General features: G+C 23.5%; 1 protein-coding gene across 2 annotated transcripts in view; it reads left to right on the forward strand.

Moving 5' to 3' along the window:
- LOC122507149 overlaps window positions 1-27,407 on the forward strand; it is a 614,585-nt gene that overhangs the window by 517,288 nt on the left and 69,890 nt on the right. The window contains exon 1 of one of the 2 annotated variants that reach the window (XM_043619715.1): window positions 22,636-25,745. The exons of the other annotated variant lie outside the window; for it this stretch is intronic. Within the exon in view, the coding sequence (XP_043475650.1) occupies window positions 23,130-25,745 (2,616 nt within the window). The 5' untranslated portion in view covers window positions 22,636-23,129. Of the gene's footprint in view, window positions 1-22,635; window positions 25,746-27,407 lie in introns of those variants that run through there. 2 annotated transcript variants of the gene reach the window in all.

Below are 27,407 nucleotides of genomic sequence, written 5' to 3' on the forward strand. Positions count from 1 at the left end.
AATTGACAGATTTTTTTGTCTGACTATAATTGACTCCTACTACTGAAAACTTGTTTTCTACTAACAAATTATTAATTAATATTATTATTCTGTTATACAATAAACTATATTTTTAATGCTTCTTGTTCCTCTAGGTTTATTTTATTGAAATTAAGTTTTACGTCTGACTATAATCGACCACTACTACTGAAGAATTATTTTTTCATTAAAAAGTAAAAACTAGATAAAAATTACGTTTCTATCTATATTTTTCTTTCGCTATTTTTTCTACATTTTTAAAAATGAAAATACGATTTTTGTCTGACTATAATTGACCTATACTACTTATACTTATTTTTTTATTTTAAAAAGTGGATTTTAATTGTTTATCACTTTATTATTTATTAATATTTTCACCTCTATTTTCTTCTGAAAAAAAACGATTTTCGTCTGACTATAAGTGACCAACACTACTTATAATTATTTTCTTATTTTACAAAAAAAAAGATAACAAAAATAATATATATAAATTATAACTTATAATTAATACTTATAATTATAATACTTATAATTAATACTTATAATTAATACTTATAATTATAATACTTATAATTAATACTTATAATTATAATACTTATAATTATAATTAATACTTATAATTATAATACTTATAATTAATATAAAATTATTAGTAAAAAAGCAAGAAGTCAATTACTAATTCAAATTAGATTGTTTACTAATTAAATTTAGAGCCAGTGTCAAAATAAATAAAAAAAAACAAATAAAAAAAGTGAAAAAAATCACTGAGTGAAAAATTTTATTTAAAATAATAAAAAATTGAATGTGAATAAGTATAATAATAAGTTATTGGCTATATTTATATGCAATAATTATAGCATAGTTACGATATGCGGAAATGGAGGAAAGAAAAAGAAAGAGAGAGAGGGAGAGAGAAAGAGAGAAAGAGAGAGAGAGAAAAAAAAAGGGCGAGACATATTTTGCTTGGCCAAGGTTGATTGATATTTCTCGTTACCATTAAATCGTCAAGTTGCCTTTCTATTGGTTATAACTACTTTGGTTAACTACCTTATTTCGTTCCACTTTAAAACGTGCGCTAACCTACATTTTCTTGAGTACGTGAAACGTTTATTTATTTTTTTTTCTTCTCTTTGCACCTACGCGTGTATTTTTTTCTGCTTCTCCTTCTCTCTCTCTCTCTTTCTCGTCTATCGTGAATTTATGTCGCAATACACGTGAGTTAAAGTATAAAAGGCGTTTTGTAAAGTGCAATGACATTACAATAACAAAATGCAATTTCATATTTTAAAGTTCACTTATTGATGTCAGAGAAAATTTTTTGTTTTGTTTTGTTTTTACATTTAAATATTGTTCTGTATGTTAAATTGTGAAAACATTTCTTTGAGTTTCAATTTTTATCTTTTAATGTTTAAACATTGTTTCATTTTTGTGAATATAATTTCAAATTTTTCTTTTTTTGTTCTTTGTAATTACGAAAAAAAAACTGATTTTAAAAATAAATAATTATTATAATTAATTAGCTAAATAATTATTTAATTTAAAGTAAATTATAATTATAAAGGAATTATTATTAAATCATAATGTTAATTATAAATAAGTAATTAATTTGTTATCTAATTAATTATCATCTTTATCAAGTATTAAGTTAAATAATTAATTCGTCAAGTGATGAGCAAATTAATTAACAATTAACTTAATCAAATACCTAATTAATTACCGAATTCTAAGTAAACTTAATAAAATTTTATTTACTGTGCGTGGTATAAATTTTTCCCGAAATTACGAAATTTCTCTCCGTTAACGCTTAGAAAAAAATGGAAAATTGAGAAATTGATGTATTGAATTTGATTTCATCCGTTATATAGTAAATTCTGATCCGAATGGATTCTGCGATGATGCAATGCATATTATCGAGAGCGCAATCGAAAGAGTGTGTGAAAGCATTTGCGGTTATGTATGGAACGCTTGTAAAAAAAAATTAACTCCGTCACATAGTGACAAAAGTAAAATGAAAAAAAAAATGAGGAATTTAATTTTTATCTCGCATGAGAAGTTGACACATTTTTTTGTTACACAAAGTTCAATTACACTTTTTCAATTTTACAGACAATGTTAAACAGAATAGAATTTTAAAAAAAATAATAGTCGGAAATTTGGTAATTGAAAAACAATGTCAGTTATTCTTAATTTTATTATTTTATTTATAGTTAATTTTTATTTGTTTATTTCTTATTTTTTATATTTATTTATATTTTATTGATAGGAATCAATGGTAGTTAAAAGTTAAAATCAATAGTAGTCAAAATAATGGTAGTCAGAATCAATAGTAATCTGAACAATGGTAGTTAAAAACAATAGTAGTCGGAATCAATAGTGGTAAAACAATTGTAGTCAGAATCAATAGTAGTCAGAATAAATAGTAGTCAGAATCAATAGTAGTCGAAACAATGGTAGTTAAAATCAATAGTGGTCAAAAGAATACTAGTTAAAATTAATAGTAGGCAGAATCAATAGTAGTCGAAAAAATAGTTATCAGAATTAATAGTAGTCGGAACAATGGTAGTTAAAATCAAAAGTAGTCAGAATCAATAGTGGTCGAAACAATGATAGTCAGAATCAATAGTAATCGAAATAATGGTAGTCAGAATTAATAGTAGTCGGAACAATAGTAGTCAGAATCAATAGTAGTCGGAACAGTGGTAGTTAAAATCAATAGTAGTCGGAATCAATAGTAGTCGGAACAGTGGTAGTTAAAATCAATAGTAGTCAGAATCAATAGTAGTCGGAACAATGGTAGTTAAAATCAATAGTAGTCAGAATCAATAGTAGTCGGAACAATGGTAGTTAAAATCAATAGTAGTCAGAATCAATAGTAGTCGGAACAGTGGTAGTTAAAATCAATAGTAGTCAGAATCAATAGCATAGTCAAAATTTTTTTCCCTCAAAAATTCAAACCCAAAATAATTTCTTTTTTTCCATTAAAATTTTTTTCCGAACACACTTTTTCAATTCTTTCGACACAATACATATACATAGCTTTAGGGAATTGTAGATCGAAAGGATCTCGATGATAAATATGAAGGAAAAGTTGCAAGGGATTATTTGCCGCATTAGAGAGAGAGAGAGAAACAAGAGTTCAAACTAACGAGCATAACCGCCTTGTGCCGATTCCGGACTTTTGCAATCGCGATTTTGAAATGATTTCTCGATTTTAGATTCACGTCACGTGTTTATATCAGCACGGACATGGGTATAGATTTATCGAAAATCATATATGCCTGCGAGCATGTGCCGGAAATACGGCGTAATGCCCGCCACTATAATTCTCTCTCTCTCTCTCCCTCTGACACACGTTGATAATTAATTAACTAATTAATTAGTATGATAATCGTACGAAAAATAATACACGAAACGTAAAATATATATAAAAATAGTATACTTTCGAAATTCTTGTAAATTATTATCACAAAAGAAAAAGAAACAAATCTAATATCCGTTATTTATTTATATCATTCACATTGTTTGCATGCAGTAATTTATTATTTATTTATACGGAGAAAATTACATAAAAAAGGGGGGGGGGGGAGAAAAGGATTTAATTTCACGAATAGAATCCAATTTGTACGAATGTAATTATTTCTTTTTTCTAATTACAATTTGTAATTAAGTTTTTTTATATATTTGTTTTTATAAACGTAGGTTTTGTTATTTTTTTGTGTGGTTTTTTTTAACTTATTCATTGTGAGCTAATTTCCTTATTTTTAGTCTTCTTTGTTTTTTAAATTTAGAAACTGATTCTTTGGGAAGAAAAAAATTTTTAATTAGTATCATTATTTAGTAATGTAATGGAAATTGAATTTCAATTTAATTTTTATTATTTTCTTTCTTCTTTAGATTTATTTACTTCTTTGTTGATTTTAGACATTTTTTTTACAGTTTATTACTGAAAATGAATAAAATATCTATAAAAATAATAAATAAAAGAATAGAGTAAAGTAAATAAATTATTTATTTGGTTTATAAATTATTATTTAACACAAAATAATAATTAATTTCATTTTAATTATTTTGCTTTTTCTTTAAATTTATTAACTTCTTTATTGTTTATAGACATATTTTTTTTCTTGCTTATTAGTGTAAATAATTGAAAAATGTTAAAAAATTAGTAAATAAATTTATTTAAATCATAAATTATTATTATCAATTATTAATTCAACAAGCAACAATTCAAAAACTAACTTTTTTCTTCATTTTTTAAATAAAATTAACAATTTTAAAAATAATAGAATTTAAAAATTTTAAATTCAAGTTTTTGTTGAAAAACACTAAAATAATTCAATTTTGGAGAAATTGCAAATAATTTATTGCAGAAATTCAATTATTTTCAAAAGTAATGAAATTCTTCTCATAAAATTCAATTATGTTTAAAATTAAAAAAAAAATTCTCGTCAAAATCCCAATTATCTTTGTAAATAACAAAATTTTTCCCCAAAGTTCAATTATTTTCAAAAATAACAATAAAATTCTTGTCCTAATTTCAATTATTTTCAATATCTACTATTTTAATAAAATTTTCCGAGAAAAATTCAATTATTTAAAAAAAAATTTTTTAAAAAATACACAAATAAATAAAAAAAATAAATAAATAAATAAAAAAAAATAATAAATAAATAATAAATAATAAATACACAAATCATCATTTAATTATTGTCAAAAATATTAAAAATTTCACAGAAATTCAATTATTTACAATTTTTTATATAAATTTCTTCGCAATAATTCAATTATTTTTGATAAATTTTTAATTATTATAAATTATTATAAAACATAAAGAAATCGATCACTCCGAGTCTTCGACTCGGAGCAATCAATATCTTCATGTTTTATAGCAAAATATTTTTATAAGTTGTTAAATTTAAAAAAGTTTTGAAGTTGCAATTTTTGAATGTCTATATTTTTTTTTAATAGTTAAGAAAAAACTTTAATTTTCCAAAAATTTTTTCTAAAAAATTGATTTTTCAATAAAATCGACTTTTGAAAGCATTTTAATTTAATAATTGAAAAAAATTGAATTTTACAAACAACTTTACATGAAATAGATTTTTTGAAGAATTTTAATTTAATAAATTGAAAAATAATTAAATTTTTTAGGGATTTTCCAAAAAATTAAGTTTTGATAGAATTTTAATTTCATAATTGAAAAATAATTGAATTTAACGAATAATTTTCTTAAAAAATCGATTTTTTAAAGAATTTTAATTTAATAGTTGAGAAATAATTAAAATATTCCAAAAAATTTTTCTGAAAAATTTTTTTTTCAAAGAATTTTAATTTAATAATTGAAATATAATTTAATTTTAAAAAAAATTCCCAAAAAGACGATTTTTGTAAACATTTTAATATAATGATTGAAAAATAATAGAATTTTAGAACAAAATTTTCAATAAAATCGACATTTGAAAGAATTTTAATTTAATAATTGAAAGCAATTGAATTTTACAAACAATTTTACATGAAGTCGATTTTGTAAAGAATTTTAATTTAATAAATTATTGAAAAGAAATTGAATTTTTTAAATAATTTTCCAAAACATTGAGTTTTTAAAGAATTTTAATTTTATAATTGAAAAATAATTGAATTTAATAAATAATTTTCTTGAAAAATCGATTTTTTGAAGAATTTTAATTTAATAGTTGAGAAATAATTGAAATTTCCCAAAATTAATTTCAAAAAGGTGTGAATTTGGAATTTTTGAATGTCTAAATTCCTGTGGGAAAAATAATAATAATTAAATATTTATTTAAAAAAGAAATTATTGATGTTTTTGAATAATTTTACAATTAAAGAAATTCGTAAAAATGTAACGGAACATTTTTTTTTGAGTAAAATTTTTTCCTTTATTTTCTAAAAATTCAAAAATTTTCATTTTTAATGAAAATTTGTAATTGACAAATAGAATTTATAAACATTTGTTTCGTTTATTTTTCAAAGAAAACTGAATTTTATTAAAACAATTGTAATTAAAAAATTGAAATAAAAATTATTCCTTTATGAAAATTGAAAATTTTCTACAAAAATATTAAGAAACGGGAATATGTAATGTTTTTTTTCCCAAAATGAAAGAATGAGTTTGTGAACAATATTGTTATTGAGAAATAACAATTTTGCATAAAATGGGTATTTATTTACTATTTCTTAATCATAATTTTTTAACAAATTTTCTATTTTTTATAAATAAAGAAGAGAAAAATTTGCATAATTTAGATCAGTAAAACGAAATTTGTTATAAAAAAAGCATATGATAAACAAAATGGGTAAATTTTTCATTTGTTAATCATAATTTTTTTTAAAATTTTCTAATTTCAAATATTATTTTATTATGAATCATGAAAAAATACCTGCATATTTTCGATTTGTCAAAACAAATTTTTTTTTAAAGAAAAAAAAACAAAAGAGTGCACAAAAACTAACTTCAGGTGTGGACAGAATGAAAGAATGAATAAGACGATTATTATCGTTAATTATTTATTATTCTTTATTAAAAATACGTCACGGTGATGTGACAGTAATTTGTAATTTTAATAAACAGAATATTAAAATATTAATATAAAATAATTTTATTATTTACATAAAGAAAATAGAAAATTCTTTTTATCGAGAAAGTGTAGCAAATTTTTTTTCTCAATAAAAACGGGTCAGAAAATGTTGAATGAATTGTTGATTTCGTGTACGCATATTTTGAATGGAAAGTCTTGTCGTCAACAAAAGCGATCTTAGAGAGAGAAAAAAATAAAAAAAAGAGAAAAAAAAGAAGAAAAGATAGGGAGAGAGAGAAAGAAAGAGAAAAAAAGAGAGAAAGAGAATAGTTACAATTTCCATTAGTAGTTTCATCATCTCACCTTGTTGAAGTTACATGTGACATATACATAGAGTTTGCATGTGTACGATGGTCTCTCGGTGGGTGGTGTGATTGTGGTTGGGTCACCCACTTCACTTTTTATGATTGTCGCGTATGTAACACGACCCCAAGAAACCACAAGATCTGCATGCCAAAGAACCTGAATCGCAGCCGCGTGGTAATGAACCAGTGACGCACAAATATTTTACATATATTACACTCGACTCGAAAGCATTTATACATGTCTTTCAAACATTTATATCGCCATTTGGCATTCGTTAATTAAAGCAAAATTTATTTATTACTCCATTTCAAAAATTGAACACAAGAAAAAAATATCAGTTTTTTGAAAATTAATTTTTCCATACAATATTTTTCTATATAATTAAAATAGAATTTTTCGGAAAAATAATAATTTTTAAGATCAATAGATCTTCAGAAAATAAAAATTCGTCCCAACAAATTTAATAATTTCAACAGATCCAATATATTACTCGACTATTTCTAACTACAAACAAACATCGATGATTTATCTCTCAAAGATATAATTCCTAGGATTTTTTCTTGATTCAAAGCAAACAAAATGAAAAAAAAAATACTTTTAGAGAAGAAAAGTGTAAAGATAATGCCAAAAAATGTCTATACAGATGGGAATCGTCTTTTAACGAGGAGATTAAACACGATCCTTGTACTTTGCTTTAGCCCAGATTACACGCGGCACTTTCATCGCAACTATGCCATTGTGAGAATAAATATATATAGCAAGAGAGCATTACACGCACATTACGCAGTAATTGTAAATTACATTTTCCTCCGATCTAATGGACCAACATCGGTTTAGTGATTATATCCCCAACACCTCTTATGGATTTATATACACATTTATATTGTATATAAATAAAATACCAACTGTGCTCGTATGGTTATATATAGTAAACAATTCTTGTACATTGGCATTCTAATCTGATCAATTGAAATCAATCCTTCAAGATCGTTGAGTGCAAAATGATCTAAACCATTCGTTTACCTTTGTAATTAGTTTCCTTTTTCTGAACATGCAACTGGTTTTGATTCCACTTCCTATCGACTCTCACTCGAGTGTAGAGCAACTTTTTTTGTTTACGTAAAAAAAAGGGGAACTGATGGAAAAATTTATTACATTTCCAATTGCTGTTTTAAGAATGTGGTGAATTTATATAAAAAGGGAAAAAATTTAAGGAGGGAGTACGTTAATAGTAGCAATGATTGGTACTGGTATTAATTGGTATCACCACTGATTGATACCAATATTAACCTGTATCACAAATAATTAGTACCACTATTAATTGGTACCACCAATGATTCTTATCTTTATTAATACCACCTCTGATTGGTACTACTAATTAATGATACCACTATTAATTGGTTTCACCACTGAATGGTACCACTATTTTTTGGTATCACCACCGAATGGTACCACTAATTTTTGATATCACCACTGAATGGTACCACTTTTTTTTGGTATCAGCAATAAATGGTACCACTATTAACTGGTATCATCACTGATACCACCAATGAATGGTACCATTATTAATTGGTATTACCACTGATTGGTACCACTATTTTTGGTACCACCACTGAATGGTACATCTGTTTTTTAATTTCACCTATAAATGGTACCACTATTAACTGGTATCATCACTGATACCACCAATGAATGGTACCACTATTAATACCACCTCTAATTGGTACCACTAATTAATGATACTACTATTAACTGGTACCATCACTGATACCACCAATGAATGGTACCACTATTTTTTGGTATCACCACTGATTGGTACCACTATTTTTTGGTATCACCACTGAATGGTACCACTATTAATTGGTATCACCACTGATTGGTACCACTATTAATTTTCAAAACCTCAAACTAAAACTATAATTTACTTTTACTATCATTAATTAGTACTTGATCCAACTTATACTATCATTAACATTTACTGTTATTTATTTCTACCAAAAATAATTAAGTCTAAAATTTTCTGTTACTACCATTAATACCACAATCAATTGGTACTTCCATCATTTAATATGGGCACTAATTGTAAATACCATTTACTATTATTACCATCAAGTGGGACTATCATTAATCATTAATTAGTGGTCCAAAATCAATTGGTACCACCACTGATTCAAAGCATCTCTAATTAAAATAACTATTTCTTGTTCCCTATCATTAATGCCAGGAATAATTTTTACCATTATTAATTGGTACCAGGTTTAATTTTTACTATTATAAATTGGTGTCAGGATTAAATTTTAACACTATTAATTGGTACCACAATTATTTGGTACTATAATAGTAAATTGTAGATTCTACTAGGAGTAGTACCACTATTATTGTGGTACCACTATTATTGCTCTAAAAATTATTTGGTAATTCTGTTAACAATTGGTACCAGGAATAATTTGTACGACTATTAATTGGTACCACAATTATCTGGCACCATAACAGTAAATTGTAGTTTCTTCTAGGAGTGGTACCAAATAATTGTGGTACCATTATTATTGCTACAAACATTGTTTGTTAATTCTGTTAACAATTGGTACCAGGATTAATTGGTACCACTATTAATTGGTACCAGGATTAATTGATACCACTATTAAGTGGTACCAGGATTAATTTTCACCACTATTAATTGGTACCACAACTATTAGGCACCATAATAGTAAATTTTAGTTTCTTCTAGCAGTGGTACCAAATAATTATGGTACCACTATTATTGCTACAAAAATTATTCGGTAATTCTGTTAATAATACCATTAATAATTGATTCCGTTAACAATTAGTGCCAATAATAATTACTCCTATTAATTATTATTAAATTTTGACAACCAGAAATTGGTACCACTATAATTATATTGTTTTATAAAATGGAACAAATATATTATATTAATGGCACCAGTTTTAGATGAAACCAATTATTGATAGAACCAATTAATGCTTGAAAGTTAGTACCATTAATAATACCAGAATTTATTAGTCCTATTCATAAGAATAAATTTAACGGTTCCATTAATAATTGTTACCAATAACAATTGGTAATAATAATTGGTTTTGTTAACAATTGGTACCATTAATAATAATTGATCCTTTCAATAAATAATAATAGTTGATTGATTTCGACATTAATTGGTACAAAAATAGTTTGATTTGAATTGCTACCAAAATATTATGGTACAGTTAATAATAATTGGTACCAAAATATTATGGTACCGTTAATAATAATAATTGGTACCAAAATATTATGGTACCATTAATAATAATTGGTACCAAAATATTATGGTACAGTTAATAATAATTGGTACCAAAATATTATGGTACCGTTAATAATAATAATTTGTACCAAAATATTATGGTACCATTAATAATAATTGGTACCAAAATATTATGGTACAGTTAATAATAATTGGTACCAAAATATTATGGTACCGTTAATAATAATAATTGGTACCAAAATATTATGGTACAGTTAATAATAATTGCTACCAAAATATTATGATATAAAAAATTAATTAAAAATAAATAATCGTCATTTGGATTTTTCATTTATTATTAACACCGATAACAATTTCTGGTTCGATGGGAATTTACATAAAGTGGAAATTAATTATTCTCTCCTTGAAAGCTAAAGAAAAATTGTACCCGTACTTTATTCAATTTTGATAAATTGGAAATTTGCAATTTTTTTCTTCTCTCTCTCTCTACCCCTTTGGCATTAGATGTAAATGAGAAAGGGAGTAAACCTGTTTTTGCACTCAATCTCCTCGAGTGTTCAGTGGACGCCTACTCTGTGTACATTTCAATAATCGATTGCCGATTATTACACATAATGAGCATACATATACTTCAATTTGAAAGAATTTCAATTTCCAATTATAGAATTAAAAACACTCATTTGTTTAGAATTTCAAACTATAACCAATATTAGTCGTTATATATTTATTTCCATTTATCATGAGAATTTCAACACTCTCTGAATTTGAATTAGTAAAAATGTTTAATAATTTAAATTAGTGATTTATTTTTTTGATGTAGAATTAGTAAATTTTACTGATAAATATTATTTCTACTGGTTTATTATTCAAATTTACTAATTCAAATAAATTGCTTTTGAATTAGTGAATTTTACTAATAAATTAATAGAAATTACAATTTATTAGTAAAAAATACTATTAAAAAAATTTATTAGTAAATTTTACTAATAAATTAGTAGAAATTACTATTCATTCAATTAAATTACTATTCAAAAAATTTATTAGTAAATTTTAGTAATAAATTAGTAGAAATTACTATTCATTAGTAAAATTTACTAATTCAAAAAGAACATTTTGCTTTTCAGTAGTAAATTTTACAAAACAAACTTAATATATTTATTTTTTAATTGTTTCCTTTAAAATTGATTTTTGTTAATTTTTTTTCTTAATATTTAAACTTTATAGCTAGCAATTAAGTACAATTTGAAGAAAAAACAAGATTTGTAATAATAATAGTAGATTTAGGGAGGAATTTTATTTTTTTCCAGAAAAGTTACAAAAAAAATACTGTAAAGTAAATTCAGTAGATTAAACTACTGTAATGGTGTTTATAAATTTATAAATTTCTATACGTAGTAATTGAAAAATTTCGGAATGAGGTTGCTGTTTAAATATTTCCTCAGTCTGATAGGAAACGTTTCTCATGACCCATGATACCCACTTAAGTCTTCTTATCACGTCTTGACTTTATATTGATCCTTTTTTTTTTCTTCTCCTCAACAACGTTAAAAACTCCTATCGTGCTCTGTGGAATGTTTACCTAATCGCTTATCCCATTTTTGGAAAGAACTAAGTAGAATTTACAGTGAAAATAGAAATTCTCAATTATTTCAAAAAAAAAATACTTTTCATTATTATCAAGTTTACCAAAAAAAAAAATAAATAAATAAAAATAAATAAAATAATAAAATAGTTTAAATATACAAATTTAAAAATAAAAAAAATTTCGGCTAGTTTTGTAAATTTCCGACTGGTAACTAGTAACTTTTCTGTAAAATTTTTATTACTTTTTTGAGAAGAGAAATAACAATTTTTGTTTTTATTAATATAAATCATAATTTTGCGCGCTGAGACCATTAAAATTGAAAATCATGACCGTTTAAATAAAGAAAGAAAGAAAAAAAAATGAAATAAAATAGAAAAATATCTTTGTGAAAGTTTAGAAATGCTAATTAATGAGAGACACACTTTTGCGTCTTCTAACTTTATACAGTTAATGAATAAAACGGTAGTGCAGTTGCATAATTACTAACCTAGTCTAAACAACATATCTTCCATCTGTGCAATATTTATTCAGGAAAATTTGACATTTTATTATAACTGTCAGAATTTTATTGCTTTCGCGAGAGGAAAAATTAAATCAAACAAGTTTCTCGTATTTAATTCGTTTAGATTTTCGTTTAATTAAATTTTTCCTTTTTTTAATAACAAAAAAAATTTCATTCGATTTCAAGCAGTTTTCCTTCATTTGCAAATTTTTAATTCATTTTTATTAAATTATTTTTATTATTAATACTGTTATTATTATTTTCTATTATTATTATTATAAATTTTATTAATTTTATTATTTATGTTTATTTTTACTATTATCATTGTTAGTTTTATTATTTATTTTTAAACGCTTTTCATCCACATTTATAATAATAATATAAATATAAAGAGCATAAAAATAACCGAACCTAATTAAATTTTGTAAGTTCTAAGTTCATAACATAAAAATTTTATTTTACTATATATTACTATATCGTCAATAAAAATGAAAATTTTCTTATTTAATAAAATTAACAAATTCGTAATATTGCAACTAAAGTTATATATTATCTAATAAATTTTAATATCGAATCGAACTGTTAAATTTTTTTTATGATCTAATATCAAAAAAATATTTATTATTTTATGATTAAATGCTGAAAAATATAATTACAAATGAGTCTCTCTCTCTCTCTCTCTCTCTTTTCTTTGAATATTAATAAATTTTTAATTTCTCAAGTTTTTTTTCGATTTGAATATGCAAGTGTAAATTTATTTAATTAATTTTGAAATTTCATGAATATTATGAATGTGTAAAACTGTAAATGCTTCAAGGTCACTGCCATTATTTTTCTCTTAAATTTTGACAGTGTGGTCGAAAAAATTATCAGCTGATAATAATAAGTCATTTTTCTTCTAAAAGAAAAACAAATAAAATCTGTTATCTAACGTTAAAATTTATTCAATTCAAAAAAAAAGAAAGAAAGAAAGAAAGAATGATATAATAGTTTAAAAGTTATACAATAAGTAATATTTCTCAAATCGCTTTTAAATACAAACATCAACGCTGTTTTATTATTAATTTTATTATAATATTATGCTGATTACATGCGATATAATTAGTTTGGCTTTAAAAGATTAATATAATAAATAACATTTTGAAAAAACAATTTGATATTGTTCACAAACTTATTCTTTTATTTTGGGAAAAAAAACATTACATATTCACGGAGAGAGAATATATATTAAATTTTGTAAAAATATTTTCAAATTGGGGAAAAAGTGCGACAAAGCGAAATTTTGATATCAAAAAATACTAAACTTTAAAAAAACTTATGTGAAATTTAGTAAAGTTATATTAGAATTTAATTAATATTCTTGATATTTGATATAATTATACTAAATTTCACATAAGTTTTTTTAAAGTTTAGTATTTTTTGATATCAAAATTTCGCTTTGTCGCACTTTTTCCCCAATTTGAAAATATTTTTACAAAATTTAATATATATTCTCTCTCCGTGTTCCCGTTTCTTAATATTTTTGTAGAAAATTTTCAATTTTCATAAGGGAATAATTTTTATTTCAATTTTTTAATTACAATTGATTCAATAAAATTCAGTTTTTTTTTAAATAAACGAAACAAATGTTTATAAATTCTATTTGTCAATTACAAATTTTCATTGAAAATGAAAATTTTTGAATTTTTAGAAAATAAAGGAAAAAATTTTACTCAAAAAAAAAATGTTCCAAAACATTTTTACGAATTTCTTTAATTGTAAAATTATTCAAAAACATCAATAATTTCTTTTTTAAATAAATATTTAATTATTATTATTTTTTCACAGGAATTAAGACATTCAAAAATTCCAAATTCAAACCTTTTTGAAATTAATTTTGGGAAATTTCAATTATTTCTCAACTATTAAATTAAAATTCTTCAAAAAATTGATTTTTTAAGAAAATTATTTATTAAATTTAATTCTTTTTCAATTATGAAATTAAAATTCTTTCAAAACTCAATTTTTTGGAAAATCCCTAAAAAATTCAATTATTTTTCAATGTATTAAATTAAAATTCTTCAAAAAATCTATTTCATGTAAAGTTGTTTGTAAAATTTAATTTTTTTCAATTATTAAATTAAAATGCTTTCAAAAGTCGATTTTTTTCTAAAATTCAATTATTTTTCAATTATTAAATTAAAATTTATTTAAAAATCAATTTTTTAGAAAAAGTTTTTTGGAAATTTTAATTTTTTATTAAAATTCATTAAAAAATCAATTTTTTAGAAAAAATTTTTGAAAAATTTTAATTTTTTCTTAACTATTCAATTAAAATACTTTTGAAATTCAATTTTTTGTGTGTGTAATATTCAATTTTTTATTTAATTATAAAAGTAAAATTCTTTCAATACTCAATTTTTTGGAAATTTTTTTAAAAAATTCAATTTCTTTTCAATTTATAAAATTAAAATTCTATTATATAACAAATCGATTTAATGTACAATTGTTTGTAGAATTCAATTTTTTTTAATTATTAAATTAAAATTCATTGAAAAATCAATTTTTTAGAAAAAATTTTTGGAAATTTTTAATTTTTTATTAAAATTTATTGAAAAATCAATTTTGTAGAAAAAATTTTAATTTTTTCTTAACTATTCAATTAAAATACTTTGGAAATTCAATTTTTTGTTAAATTGTGTGTAAAATTCAATTTTTTTACAATTATAAAATTAAAATTGTTTCAATACTCAATTTTTTGGAAAATTCTTTAAAAAAATTCAATTTCTTTTCAATTTATAAAATTAAAATTCTATAAAAAATCGATTTCATGGAAAATTGTTTGTAAAATTAAATTTTTTTCAATTATTAAATTAAAATTTTATCAAATGTCGATTTTATTAAAAATGAAATTTTTTGAATTTTTTAGAAAATAAAGGAAAAAATTTTACTCAAAAAAAATATTCCGTTACATTTTTACGAATTTCTTTAATTGTAAAATTATTCAAAAACATCAATAATTTTTTTTTTTAAATATATATTTAATTATTATTATTTTTCCCACAGGAATTAAGACATTCAAAAATTCCAAATTCAAACTTTTTTTAAAATTAAACAAATTATAAAAGTATTTTGCTATAAAACATAAAGATATTGATTGCTCCGAGTCGAAGACTCGGGGTGATCGATTTCTTCATGTTTTATAATAATTTATAATAATTAAAAATTTTTGAAAATAATTGAATAATTGCCAAGAAATTTATTTAAAAAATTGTAAATAATTGAATTCCAGTGGAATTTTTATTATTTTTGAAAATAATTAAATGTTTCTGTACAATTTTATTAATTTTTTTTAAATAATTAAATTCGGAAAATTTTATTAAAATAGTAGATATTGAAAATAATTGAAATTAGGACAAGAATTTTATTGTCATTTTTGAAAATAATTGAACTTTGGTGAAAAATTTTGTTATTTACAAAGATAATTGGGATTTTGACGAGAATTTTTTTTTAATTTTAAACATAATTGAATTTTATGAGAAGAATTTTATTACTTTTGAAAGTAATTGAATTTCTGCAATAAATTATTTGCAATTTCTCCAAAATTGAATTATTTTAGTGTTTTCAACAAAAATTTGAATTTAAAATTTTTAAATTCTATTATTTTTGAAATTGCTAATTTTATTTAAAAAATGAAGTAAAAAGATAGCCGCGCGCTTTAGCGCGTGAATTGTTGCTAGTATAACAATAATAGAAATATAAAAAATAATAATAATAATTAAATAATAATTATTTTATTATTTATTATTATTATTTTTTATATTATTACCTACTATTAAATAATAATATTATTACTACTAATATATTTTTATTATCAAATTACAAATATTAATTAGACATTGCTGTTATTAATATTAAATATTATTTACATTAAAATCGAAATAATATACAATTTACAAAACAATATTTATTATTATAAACGAATTTTAAAAATTACTTTCGATTATACAATTTAAAAAATAATAACTTGATGGGTGTAGAAAAAAAATGAATATTGACATTTTTCGTAGCAGAAGAAATAAATAATTATCATTCTCTTCTTGAAATAATAAATAATAATAAATTTAATGATGAGATGATTCAATGAAAATAAAGTGATTCGAGAGAAATTGATTTTGATTGTGTGAATGAGATCAAGACGTAACATGCATTCAGAATAAAAGAGAGAGAGAGTGAGTGAGAGAGAGATAGCCTTTGACCTAAAGTCAAGACCTTCAGAGATCTTTCACGCGTTAAAATTGTTCGTTCTTGAAGTTGAATCGCGTCCCGCGCTTTTAGACGAGAGCAATTAGCATTAAAAGGCGACCGCTGATTATCCTTATATACATATACAGATTATTTCTTTGCCTCTCTTATATTATTATTATTATTATTATTATTAAAAATATATACACTCGTGTATAGTGACTTTATTACAATTATTTCCACGCCCATAATTTGTAAAATAATTTCTCATTTATACTTCACGTTATTTGCTCTATAAAGAATTTTTTTTTTCTTTTTTTCAAATAATAATTTTTTAAAGCAGTCGTAAGAATTATTTTTATATTATAATTTTATTATAATTATAATAATATTATAATTAATTAATATAAATAAAATTAATTTATATAATTAAAATTAATATAATTAAAATAATATAATTATTATAGTGATAATTATTTTTAAGTTCCTCCTTATAGCCCAGAGGTCAATAAAGTGCCTATTATTGCCCTAGGGCATTAATAATATAATAAATAGAAGAATATAATAAAACTGTTTTTTTATAAACCAAACAAAACTTCACTAAAAAATTAAGATTTACAATATTTTCATAAGAAAAAAAAAGAACGAAAAAAGAGAACAAAATTTTTATTATTATTGTGATTTTAAAAAAAAAGGAAATTTTTTTTTATTTTTTGATGAAATGATATTATACAATATAGAAGATATGGTACAAGAGAAGAAAACGTATCGAAACGAGTTTTTGAATAGGTCATCATTTCTGTTATTTGAGACTGCGAGTTTGATTCAATAAACGGAGCGGAATCAACTCACGTGGCGAGGATCGCAAAATGAAAAGGGTGTGGAGGTCTTTAATTAATCAAACCCGCTTGCGCACGTGCGTTAACCAATAGCTTAACGTAAAAAAAAACGACACGTGCAACTTCGAATTTCGCACTTTCAAGTGCATAGTGCGTGTTTTATGTTTGCATTTTCCTTCCTCCTTTTTCTTTAACGACAAGTGAGTTCGTTAATAATAATTTGTCGATGTGAATATTTTTCTGTCGTGTCGGCGGAAATTTGCGCAATTTTAATTGGAGAATTTCGCATATTAATTAATAAATAAATAAATAAATCGAAAAATGAGTAAACAAATAAAGAAATAAACAAGTAAATAAACAAATAAATAAACAAACTAATAAATAAATTAATAAATAAACAAATAAATAAATAAATAAACAAATTAATAAACAAATTAATAAACAAATAAATAAACAAATAAATAAACAGATAAACAAATAAATAAACAAATAAACAAATAAATGTACAAAGAAATAAATAAACCAAAAAATAAATAATTAAACGGAAAAGTAAATAAATAAACAAATAAAAATATAAGAGAAATAAGTTAATGAATAAATAAAAAGGAAAAAAATTAATAATTAAATGGAAAATTAAATAAATACACAGATAAACAAATAGATAAATAAAAAAATAAACAAATAGATGAATAAAAAAGTAAATTAATAGAAACATAAATAAACACGTCGATAGACAAACTAATTAAACAATTAATAAAAATGCTGCTTTATAAAAGTATTCATAAAATTAATTTTTAAATAAATTTAAATAATTAACATTTATTTTGGAATTTTCAATTATTTTTAATAAATTAATTTCCTAATAATTATCCCGACAAATTGTAATATTTTTTTTTTCTATTCATTTATCGTAATTTTTAATTGCAGAATGACAAAATATTCCATTTTTAAATATTATATAATTAGAGAATCATAAATCGTTAATTTTTAATATTCATATTCATAATATGAATAGTTTTTATAATTTTATGCGCGCACAAACAAGAAAATTTCTTTTTCAGTGTGAAATCAAATATATTATAAATTGGTAAATGTTTTTTTCTTTTCTTTATATATTTGGAGTTGAACTCATTAATAATAATTGCCCGCATAACAAAATACTATACGAGAAATTTCAAATCTGTTATCAAATATTACACTCGATTTTCTTTTCCTTTTTATAAATTACGCACTTCGCATAAATTTATTGTTATATTAAAATATGCGGCAGTGATTTGATAACAATAATAATAGGGGTCACTTTCCTTTTTGAATTTTTGCAAATCATAAAATTTTGCTAAAATCACTCTCTTTTTGTATATTATTATTTTGTTAAAGGAAAAAAAATATATTACAAGTGGCAAAAAAAAATAAATTATTAAAATTTTGAATTAATTATTAAAAAAAAGTAATGAAAATAAAATAAAATATTTTCTATAAAAAAATATGTTACACATATATTATATAAAGTCACTGCCCACAAAATGTATAATATCTATAGTTGAAAATAAACCATATAAATATAATAAATAAATTGAAAGTCATTATACAATAAAAGTGAATTAACGGTTTTAGAAGCACTAACATTATAATGCTGACCATAATAAACGAGAAATTACAGTCTATATAATTCTCCGAAGCAATATATAATAATATGAAAGTGTAAAAATCATCGAGAACAAAAAAAAAAGTGTTTATAATTTTAAGACTTTTGTGATAAATCGTCTTTTATACATATATATATTTAAATCTTGTATTAATGGCATAATTAGTTGGAAGATGATTAAGAATTAAGATTATAAACTCAGGTGAAATTGGGACACAAAAAGAAAAAAAAATTGACTAATTATTCTTTAGGTCAATGTCGAGCTAGTTTTTCAAAACTCATTTAATGGAAATTGAAGAAGAAAATAGAGAAGATCTTAATTTGTAATAAAATGGGTCAATTCGTTAGATCAAAATTAGAAAATTGGAAAAAAATATTCAAGTAAAAAAAAATATTGAATTTACTTGGATTATAATGTGAAATTAATTAATTTATTATTATCTTATTAATTTATTTAAATAATATTTAAGTAATTTACGATTTTTATTCTTTTTCACGATTTTTACTATATTTTAGTATTTTTTTCAATATTTTTTTCCTAGTTCAATATTTTTATCACTATTTTTTTACTATTTCAGTATTTTTAATACTATTTTTTTACTATTTCAGTATTTTTAATACTATTTTTTTACTATTTTAGTATTTTTAATACTATTTTTTTACTACTTTAGTATTTTTACTACTTTTTATTAAAACTATTTGAGTATTTTTAATTTTCATCATTAATTTGTTTACTATTAAAAAATCTTTCGTATTATTTTTTCACTATACTATAATATAATTTTCTGTTTGAAAAAATTATTTTAATTTTCTTCAAACGCAGTAAAATTTGTTATTAAATATTATTGGCAAAATAATATTTACTACTTCTAAAGTAAATCATTCTAATTTTTATAAAAAAAAAAATTTCTTTGGAAATAATAATAAAAACTGTATTATGGAAATTTTAAACTTTTCAAAAAATTTTTTTTGAAAGTACAAATTTTACTATTTTTAGAGGAAATTTTACTATGTCCAAAGTAAAATTTTACTAATTTTTAATACAGATTATAGTAAAATTTTTGGAATTTTTAAACAAAAGTACTTTAATAAAATTATTTATTAAATTTATTTAAATTTTAATTCAAATTAAATAAATTTTAATGTGTCTTCTATTCTTTTTGTTTCAGGTGAGTTAAACAACCTTTTTTCCTGCCGAATTTATTTAGTAAGTAAATATAGAAATATAAATAATTAGTAATTTTAAAAATCATAAAATTTAAAAATTCGTAGTTCAAATTTTTGTTGAAAACACTAAAAAAAATCCAATTTTGGAAAAATTACAAATAATTGCAGAAATTCAATTATTTTCAAGAGTTTAATAAAAATTCTTCTCATAAAATTCAATTATCTTTCAAATTTAAAAAAAAAATCTCGTCAAAATCCCAATTATCTTTATAAATAACAAAATTCTTCCCCAAAGTTCAATTATTTTCAAATCAATTTCAAATTCCCAAAAATAGTACGCAAACATTTAATTATTTTCATAAATAATAAAAATTTGACAGGAATTCAATTATTAACAAATTTTTTTTATAAATTTCTTTGCAATAATTCAAATATTTTCATAGATAATAAAATTTTTTTTAAGGAATTCAATTATTTTCATAGAAAATAATTAAAAATTGTAGAAAATAATAATTGAATTCTGTAATTCAATTATTTTTGAGAATTATAATAAAATTCCTAGCAACTATTCAATTATTTTTATAAATAAAAAAATTCATAGCAGGATTTCAATTATTTTTAATACAATTTTACAGGAATTGCTCAAAAAATGTCATTATTATTAAAAACTTAATTTCAACTCCTCGAAAAAATCAATTATTTAAAAAAATGTTTTTTATAATATTTTTTGAAACGATTGAATAATTATTTTCAAAAATTTAATAAAATTGTTCGAAATAAATTAATTGTTTTAAATACAATTTTAATAAAAAATTTTTGAAATAGTTATATTATTTTTTAAATGATTATAATAAAATTTTTTCTAAGAATTTAATTATTTACACAAATAATTTTTCGAAAGAATTCAATTATTAAAGATAAATAAGAAAATTACTCCCGAAAATTCAGTTATTTTGAGGTATTTTAATAAAATTCTCTTCAAAATTCAATTATTTTCATAAATAACAATATTCATCGCAATAATTCAATTATTTTTAAAAGTAATAAATTTCTTCTCGCAAATTCCATTATTTTAAAAGAATTCTAATAAATCGTTCGCAAGAATTCAATTATTTTCATAAATAATAAAATGCTATTTAGGAATTCAATTATTTTAAAAAAAAATTTAATAAAATTTGCCCCAGACATTCAATTATTGCCAAATTTTTAAATAGAATTCTTTGTAAAATTTTATTATCTTTAATAACTTTTCCCAATTCAATGATTTTCAATATCTACGATTTTCATAAAATTGCCAAACAGAATTCAATTATTTAAAAAATGGTTTGTAAAAATTTTCCTAAGAATTCAATTTTTTTCATAAATAATAAAAATTTTCATCAATTTTTTAATTTTAATTTTAAAAAATTTTAATTTTCATTATTTAAATTAGAATTTGCATAAAATTATTCGAAAGAAATAAAGTATTTAAAATTTTTTATATAATTCTTCGCAAGAATTAAATTATTTTTATAAATATTGAAATTCTTTAGCATGAATTATAAAATTCGTTGCAGGAATTCAATTTATTAGCAGGATAAGAAAGAAGAAAATATATTTTTGATGAAAATTGGGAAAAAGTCAGAAAAATAAAAAATATGGAATGGAAATTTTGTCAATTTTATAAAGTGAATAAAACGAGTTTTTTTTTTTTATTTTTTTAGACATTAAAAAGAATGACAATAACCCACAAAAATTAATTTTCAAAACAAATAAATGAATGCAGAGAATTTGCTAACGGAAACAAAACTTACGATTATTATAATTAAAATTCTAATTAAACTTACGATTATTATAATTAAAATTCTAATTAAAGTTACGATTATTATAATTAAAATTCTTGACTAATAAATATATAGTTTAAATTAAATCAATAAATAAAATACGGACTATGCCCTTTTTGATGATAATTATTATAATTATCAATATATAGTTCATACTGTCATTATTATTATTGTTATTAATTTGAAACAATTGCAAAGCTAATTTTTTTTCACAAAAACATAACGAGAATTTATATTGCGGGGAGGAGAAAAAATTCCAATTATGCGGAAAGGTATGAGTTACATTTCTTAATGTTAATCGTGCAGAACTCGAGTAACACAAATTGGACAATAACAATAATGCTCTGGAGCATTTACAACTGGAGTGATTACACGTTATATTACACATCTTGTGTATGTATTCGTGTGTGTTGTGTTGTATATTCAAACCCAATAGGAAAAAAAACGTGAAAGAGAGAGAGAAAGGGAGAAAATGAGAGAGAACAAGAGAGAGAGAGAGTAAAATCCAGCATGCCGGCTACAGAATATAGTATAAGGAATGAAATGGAATCGAGTATATCAGAGGGGGTTCAGCACACTTCAATTTTTCTCCTTGTGTGTGTGTGTGTGTGAGCCTGTACATTCTCGAGACGAGTGTATTCGTTTTGGTGTGTGCAGTACTGTATTCCCTCCACACGGTATTAGGAGGAGACCGCAGTAGGCCAACAGCGCTCGCGAGCTGTGCGTCTCTCTCTCTGTTTGAAAATATACAAAATTTTTCTCCACGCGAATACCGGCTGTTTTTGTCCCAATAAATAAGATTTTGTCCCAAGAATTTAAAGCAAAAATTCTTGTATTCAAGATTAATTGTATTCAAGGTGATTTTTATCATTGGATTTCTATTTTACGAAAAATTCAATTTGAATAAGAATTTTCATTTTCAAAATTAATTTCAATTAAAAGTTGTAGTTGATTTTTTGCTTTATAGAAAATTTTCAGTTTTAATTTCGAAAACAAAATGTGACATTTATTCGGTTGGATAAAAGAAAAAGGAGTTGAACCAAAAATGTGAATTTGAGAGCAGGAGGATTAAATTTAGAAGGAATTTTTTTTTAAGTGTACGTGTCGTCGGTTGTGTATATATTTGTGAGTGTTGCAATTATGAATTCCGAGACATAGCTATTTCGGATGTTCATCACAGAGAAGAACGACGGCGGATGTCGTCTCATCTCCGTGCGTCAGTGTGACGACGTTAATCAAACACGAAAGATCATTGTCGATCATCATCTTCATCACTATCAACAGCAGAAGCAGCAAAAACAGCAAGATTCTCAAAACAAGAGCTTTAAAGAGCAGAATATTCCAAACAAAATTCCAAGTAGCTTAAAACAAGAGCGGATTCTAAACAGCTTAATACAAGAGAAGTCTCCAAGTAGCACTAAACAAGAGCAGGCACAAAAAACAAAAGTGAAAATTCTACCAAATGTCACGTGCTATTTGATTGATACTGCAAATGATGATAAAATTTTGGTGGGAAACAACAATGATGATGATGATGATAGAAGATCATCATTATTGTTAGGGTCGTTAACCCAGCCGAAAGTTGAGGAATCTCACGGCTCGAATGGAAACTTGATTTGCCTCGAGAGATGCTCTCAAGGACGAATGAGGTACTCCACAGTCGTTAACCTTCAGGATCACACCAAAGATTTATGGACCAGTAGAGAAATTTATGTCAGGGGTTCAAGTCCAATGTTGAGGAGGAGTATCGCCTCTGTGCCCGGTGACGCGATAAGTTTGCAAAATTCTTGTAGGCAAGGTCAGGAGTGTTCTAAATTAACTGAGGAGGTGAATGTGGTTTTTGAAAAGGAGACGGTTTATCAAGAAGACGGTTGTCAGGCAAAAGATTGTGTAGCAAAGGATTATCAAGCAAATAGTCATCGAGAAAACGGTTATCAAGCAAACAACCATTCGGTAAACGAATATCAAGCAAAAAGTTCTCTAGCAAATGGTTTTCAAGCAAAGAGTCATCAAGAAAACGGTTATGAAGCAAAAAGTTCTTTAGCAGACGGTTATCAAGCAACGAGTCTTCTTGAAAACAATAATCAAGCAAAGAGTAATCAAGAGAACGGTTATCAAGCAAAGAATCATCAAGAAAACAGTTATCTAACAAACAATTATCAAGCAGACAGTCATCGAGCAAAAAGTCCTTTGGCAAAGGATCATCAAAAAAAGGGTTATCAAGAGAACAGTTCTCAGAAAAGCATTAACTATTATCAAGAAAGCAGTTGTCAGGCAAATAGTTATCAAGCAAAAAGTCCTCTAGAAAACAGTTGTCAAACAAACATTCATCAAGAAAACAGTTGTCAAGCAAATAATTGTCAAGAAGACAATCATCAAACAAACAGTTATCAAACAAACAGTTATCAAACAAACAATCATCAAGCAAACAATTATCAAGCAAACAATCATCAAGCAAACAATTATCAAGCAAACAATCATCAAGAAGACAATTATCAAGCAAACAGTCATCAAGAAAACGGTTATCAAGCAAAGAACCGTCAAGAAAACAGTTATCAAACAAACAATTCTTCCTTTAGTAAAAAAGTAGATCAGAATTTTCAGTGTCGGAGAATTTTAGATCGTACTGATCAGATTTCAACTAACGATCAATCTTTAAACGATCAGAGTGATAAACAAAGTGATCGGAGTTATCAGCAGTGTGGTGAGCAACAAGAGAAAATAGAAAAAGAGAAAAGGAATCAACAACAAGAGAGAATACAAAAGGTACAAAAAGAGCAAAAAAATCAGCAAGAAGAGAAAGTAGAAAAGAAGCAAAAAGAAGAAGAGCAAAAGGATCAGCATCAAGAGACAAAAGACAAGAGACAAAAGATACAAAGAATAAAAAAGATACAGGAAGAGCAAAAGAATCAGCAACAAGAGATAATAGAAAAGATACAAAAAATACAAGAACACCAAAAGAAGCAACAACAAGAAATAATTCGAAAGCTACAAAAAGAGGAAAGGAATCAGCAACAAGAAAAAATACAAATAGAGGAAAGGAATCAGCAGGAAGAAAAGGACCAAAGGAGAAAAGGCGAAAAGCTGGAAGGAAGTCTCCTGCCTTGGATCATCATAAGTCCATTGAGAGCAAGCGACTCGATTGACTTGCTGAAAAGAAGGGAAAGTACTTGGAAGGAAAGGAAAAAAGAGGAGGTTGTTGCCAAGGTCGATTCGATTTCATCATCGACATCACCATCAAAATCATCATCATTATCATCATCATCATCGTCATCATCATCAAACGAAATATTTCCAATAAGATACCGTCAAAGAATCGATTCAAAATCATCAACAACAAAACAAGAGACAATAACAAAAACCGAGAAACTAATCGCAAGACGCTCATTAAATTCATTTCGTTGTAAAAATCGTGATTTTCGAAAGAGATCATCATCATTCGGCACCTATGGATTAAATGAGGGAAATACACAGGATTATTATAAAGCAGGAATGTATAAAGTGAATAGTAATTATCAGCGTGAATTTGATGCTATGCATTGTGACGAAGTGGCAAGTGTCGATGAGAACGACGGTTGTGTTCTATTGAGTGTTCGATCATTGGATGAGGATGAGGAGGATAGGATGGAGATGAAGGATAATAATAATAGTGAACAATTTGTTCATGATGGAATGTGCTTGGTGCGACAGGATGACAGATCAACGAGACGAGATCGAGAACGAGCCAGAATCCTTAGACGGAGGAGAATCAATAGCAGATCCGTGTCTGTGCCAAGACTCAATGTGAGTTTCCAAATTGAATATATATCTCGTTTATTTCATCATGTTCACGTGGTATTGCCGGTTTCAATTCGTGAATGTTATCTCATTCTTGGTTCTCCTTTTTTTATTTTCGATTTCCTTATTTATTTTTTTTTCGGGAGTTAAATTAAATTGAATAACTAGAAATTACTCCTTAATCCATAAAATACTTTTTGATCTATAGAAAGTATTTTTTTAATCTAGAAAATACTTTTTGGTCTGTAGAAAACAATTTTTTAATTTTAAAAATACTTTTTAATTTAGAGTGTAATTATTAGATCCAAAATGAATTTTTTTATCTAGATTGTATTCTTTAATCTAGAAAATACTTCTTGATCTAGAATTTATTTTTTAATCTGGAGTGTATTTTTAATATAGTATATTTTTTAAACTAGAATCTACTCCTTAATCTATAAAATACAAAAAGTATTATTGATTTTTCGATCGAAAGTGTATTTTTTTAATTTGGAATTTACTCCTCAATCGAGAAAAATCATTTTGATCTAAAGAGTATTTTTTAATCTAGAGTATTTTTATGTATAGTGTATTTTTAATCTAGAATTGACACTTTAATCTAGAAAATGCAAAAAGTATTTTCGATTTTTTTATCGAAAGTGTATTTTTGATCTAGAATATACTCCTTAATCTATATAAATACAAAAAATATTTTTGATTTTTCAATCGAAAGTGTATTTTTAATCTAGAATTTACTCCTCAATAGAGAAAAATCTTTTGATCTATAAAGTATTTTTTAATCTAGAATTGACTCTTTAATCTAGAAAATGCAAAAAGTATTTTCGATTTTTTGATCGAATGTGTATTTTTTTGATCTAGAATATACTCCTTAATCTAGAAAATACAAAAAATATTTTTTTTCGATCAAAAGTGTTTTTTAATTTAAAATATACTCCTTAATCTATAAAATACAAAAAGTATTTTTGATTTTTCAATCGAAAGTGTATTTTTTTAACCAGAATATACTCAATAGAGAAAAACCTTTTGATCTATAAAGTATTATTTAATCCAGAGTATTTTTAATCTAGAATTTACTGTTTAATCTAGAAAATGCCAAAATTATTTTCCATTTTTCCATCGAAAGTATGTTTTTTAATCTGGAGTGTATTTTTTTGATCTAGAATATACTCCTTAATCTATAAAATACAAAAAGTATTTTTGATTTTTCGATCGAAACTGTATTTTTAATCTAGAATTTATTCCTCAATCGAGAAAAACTTTTTGATCTATAAAGTATTTTTTAATCTAGAGTAATTTTATGTATAGTCTATTTTTAATTTAGAATTGACTCTTTAATCTAGAAAATGCAAAAATTATTTTCCATTTTTCTATAGAAAGTATGTTTTTTAATCTGGAGTGTATTTTTCATCTAGAATATACTCTTTAATCTATAAAATACAAAAAGTATTTTTGATTTTTCGATCGAAAGTGTATTTTTTAATCTAGAATTTATTCCTCAATCGTGAAAAACCTTTTGATCTATAAAGTATTTTTTAATTTAGAGTAATTTTATGTATAGTCTATTTTTAATCTAGAATTGACTCTTTAATCTAGAAAATGCAAAAAATGTTTTCGATTTTTCGATCGAAAGTGTATTTTTTATCTAGAATATACTTCTTAATCTATATA

The sequence above is a fragment of the Leptopilina heterotoma genome, unplaced genomic scaffold (genome assembly GCF_015476425.1).
Source record: "Leptopilina heterotoma isolate Lh14 unplaced genomic scaffold, ASM1547642v1 Lhet_45, whole genome shotgun sequence".
In the NCBI taxonomy this organism is placed as follows: Eukaryota; Metazoa; Arthropoda; class Insecta; order Hymenoptera; family Figitidae; genus Leptopilina; species Leptopilina heterotoma.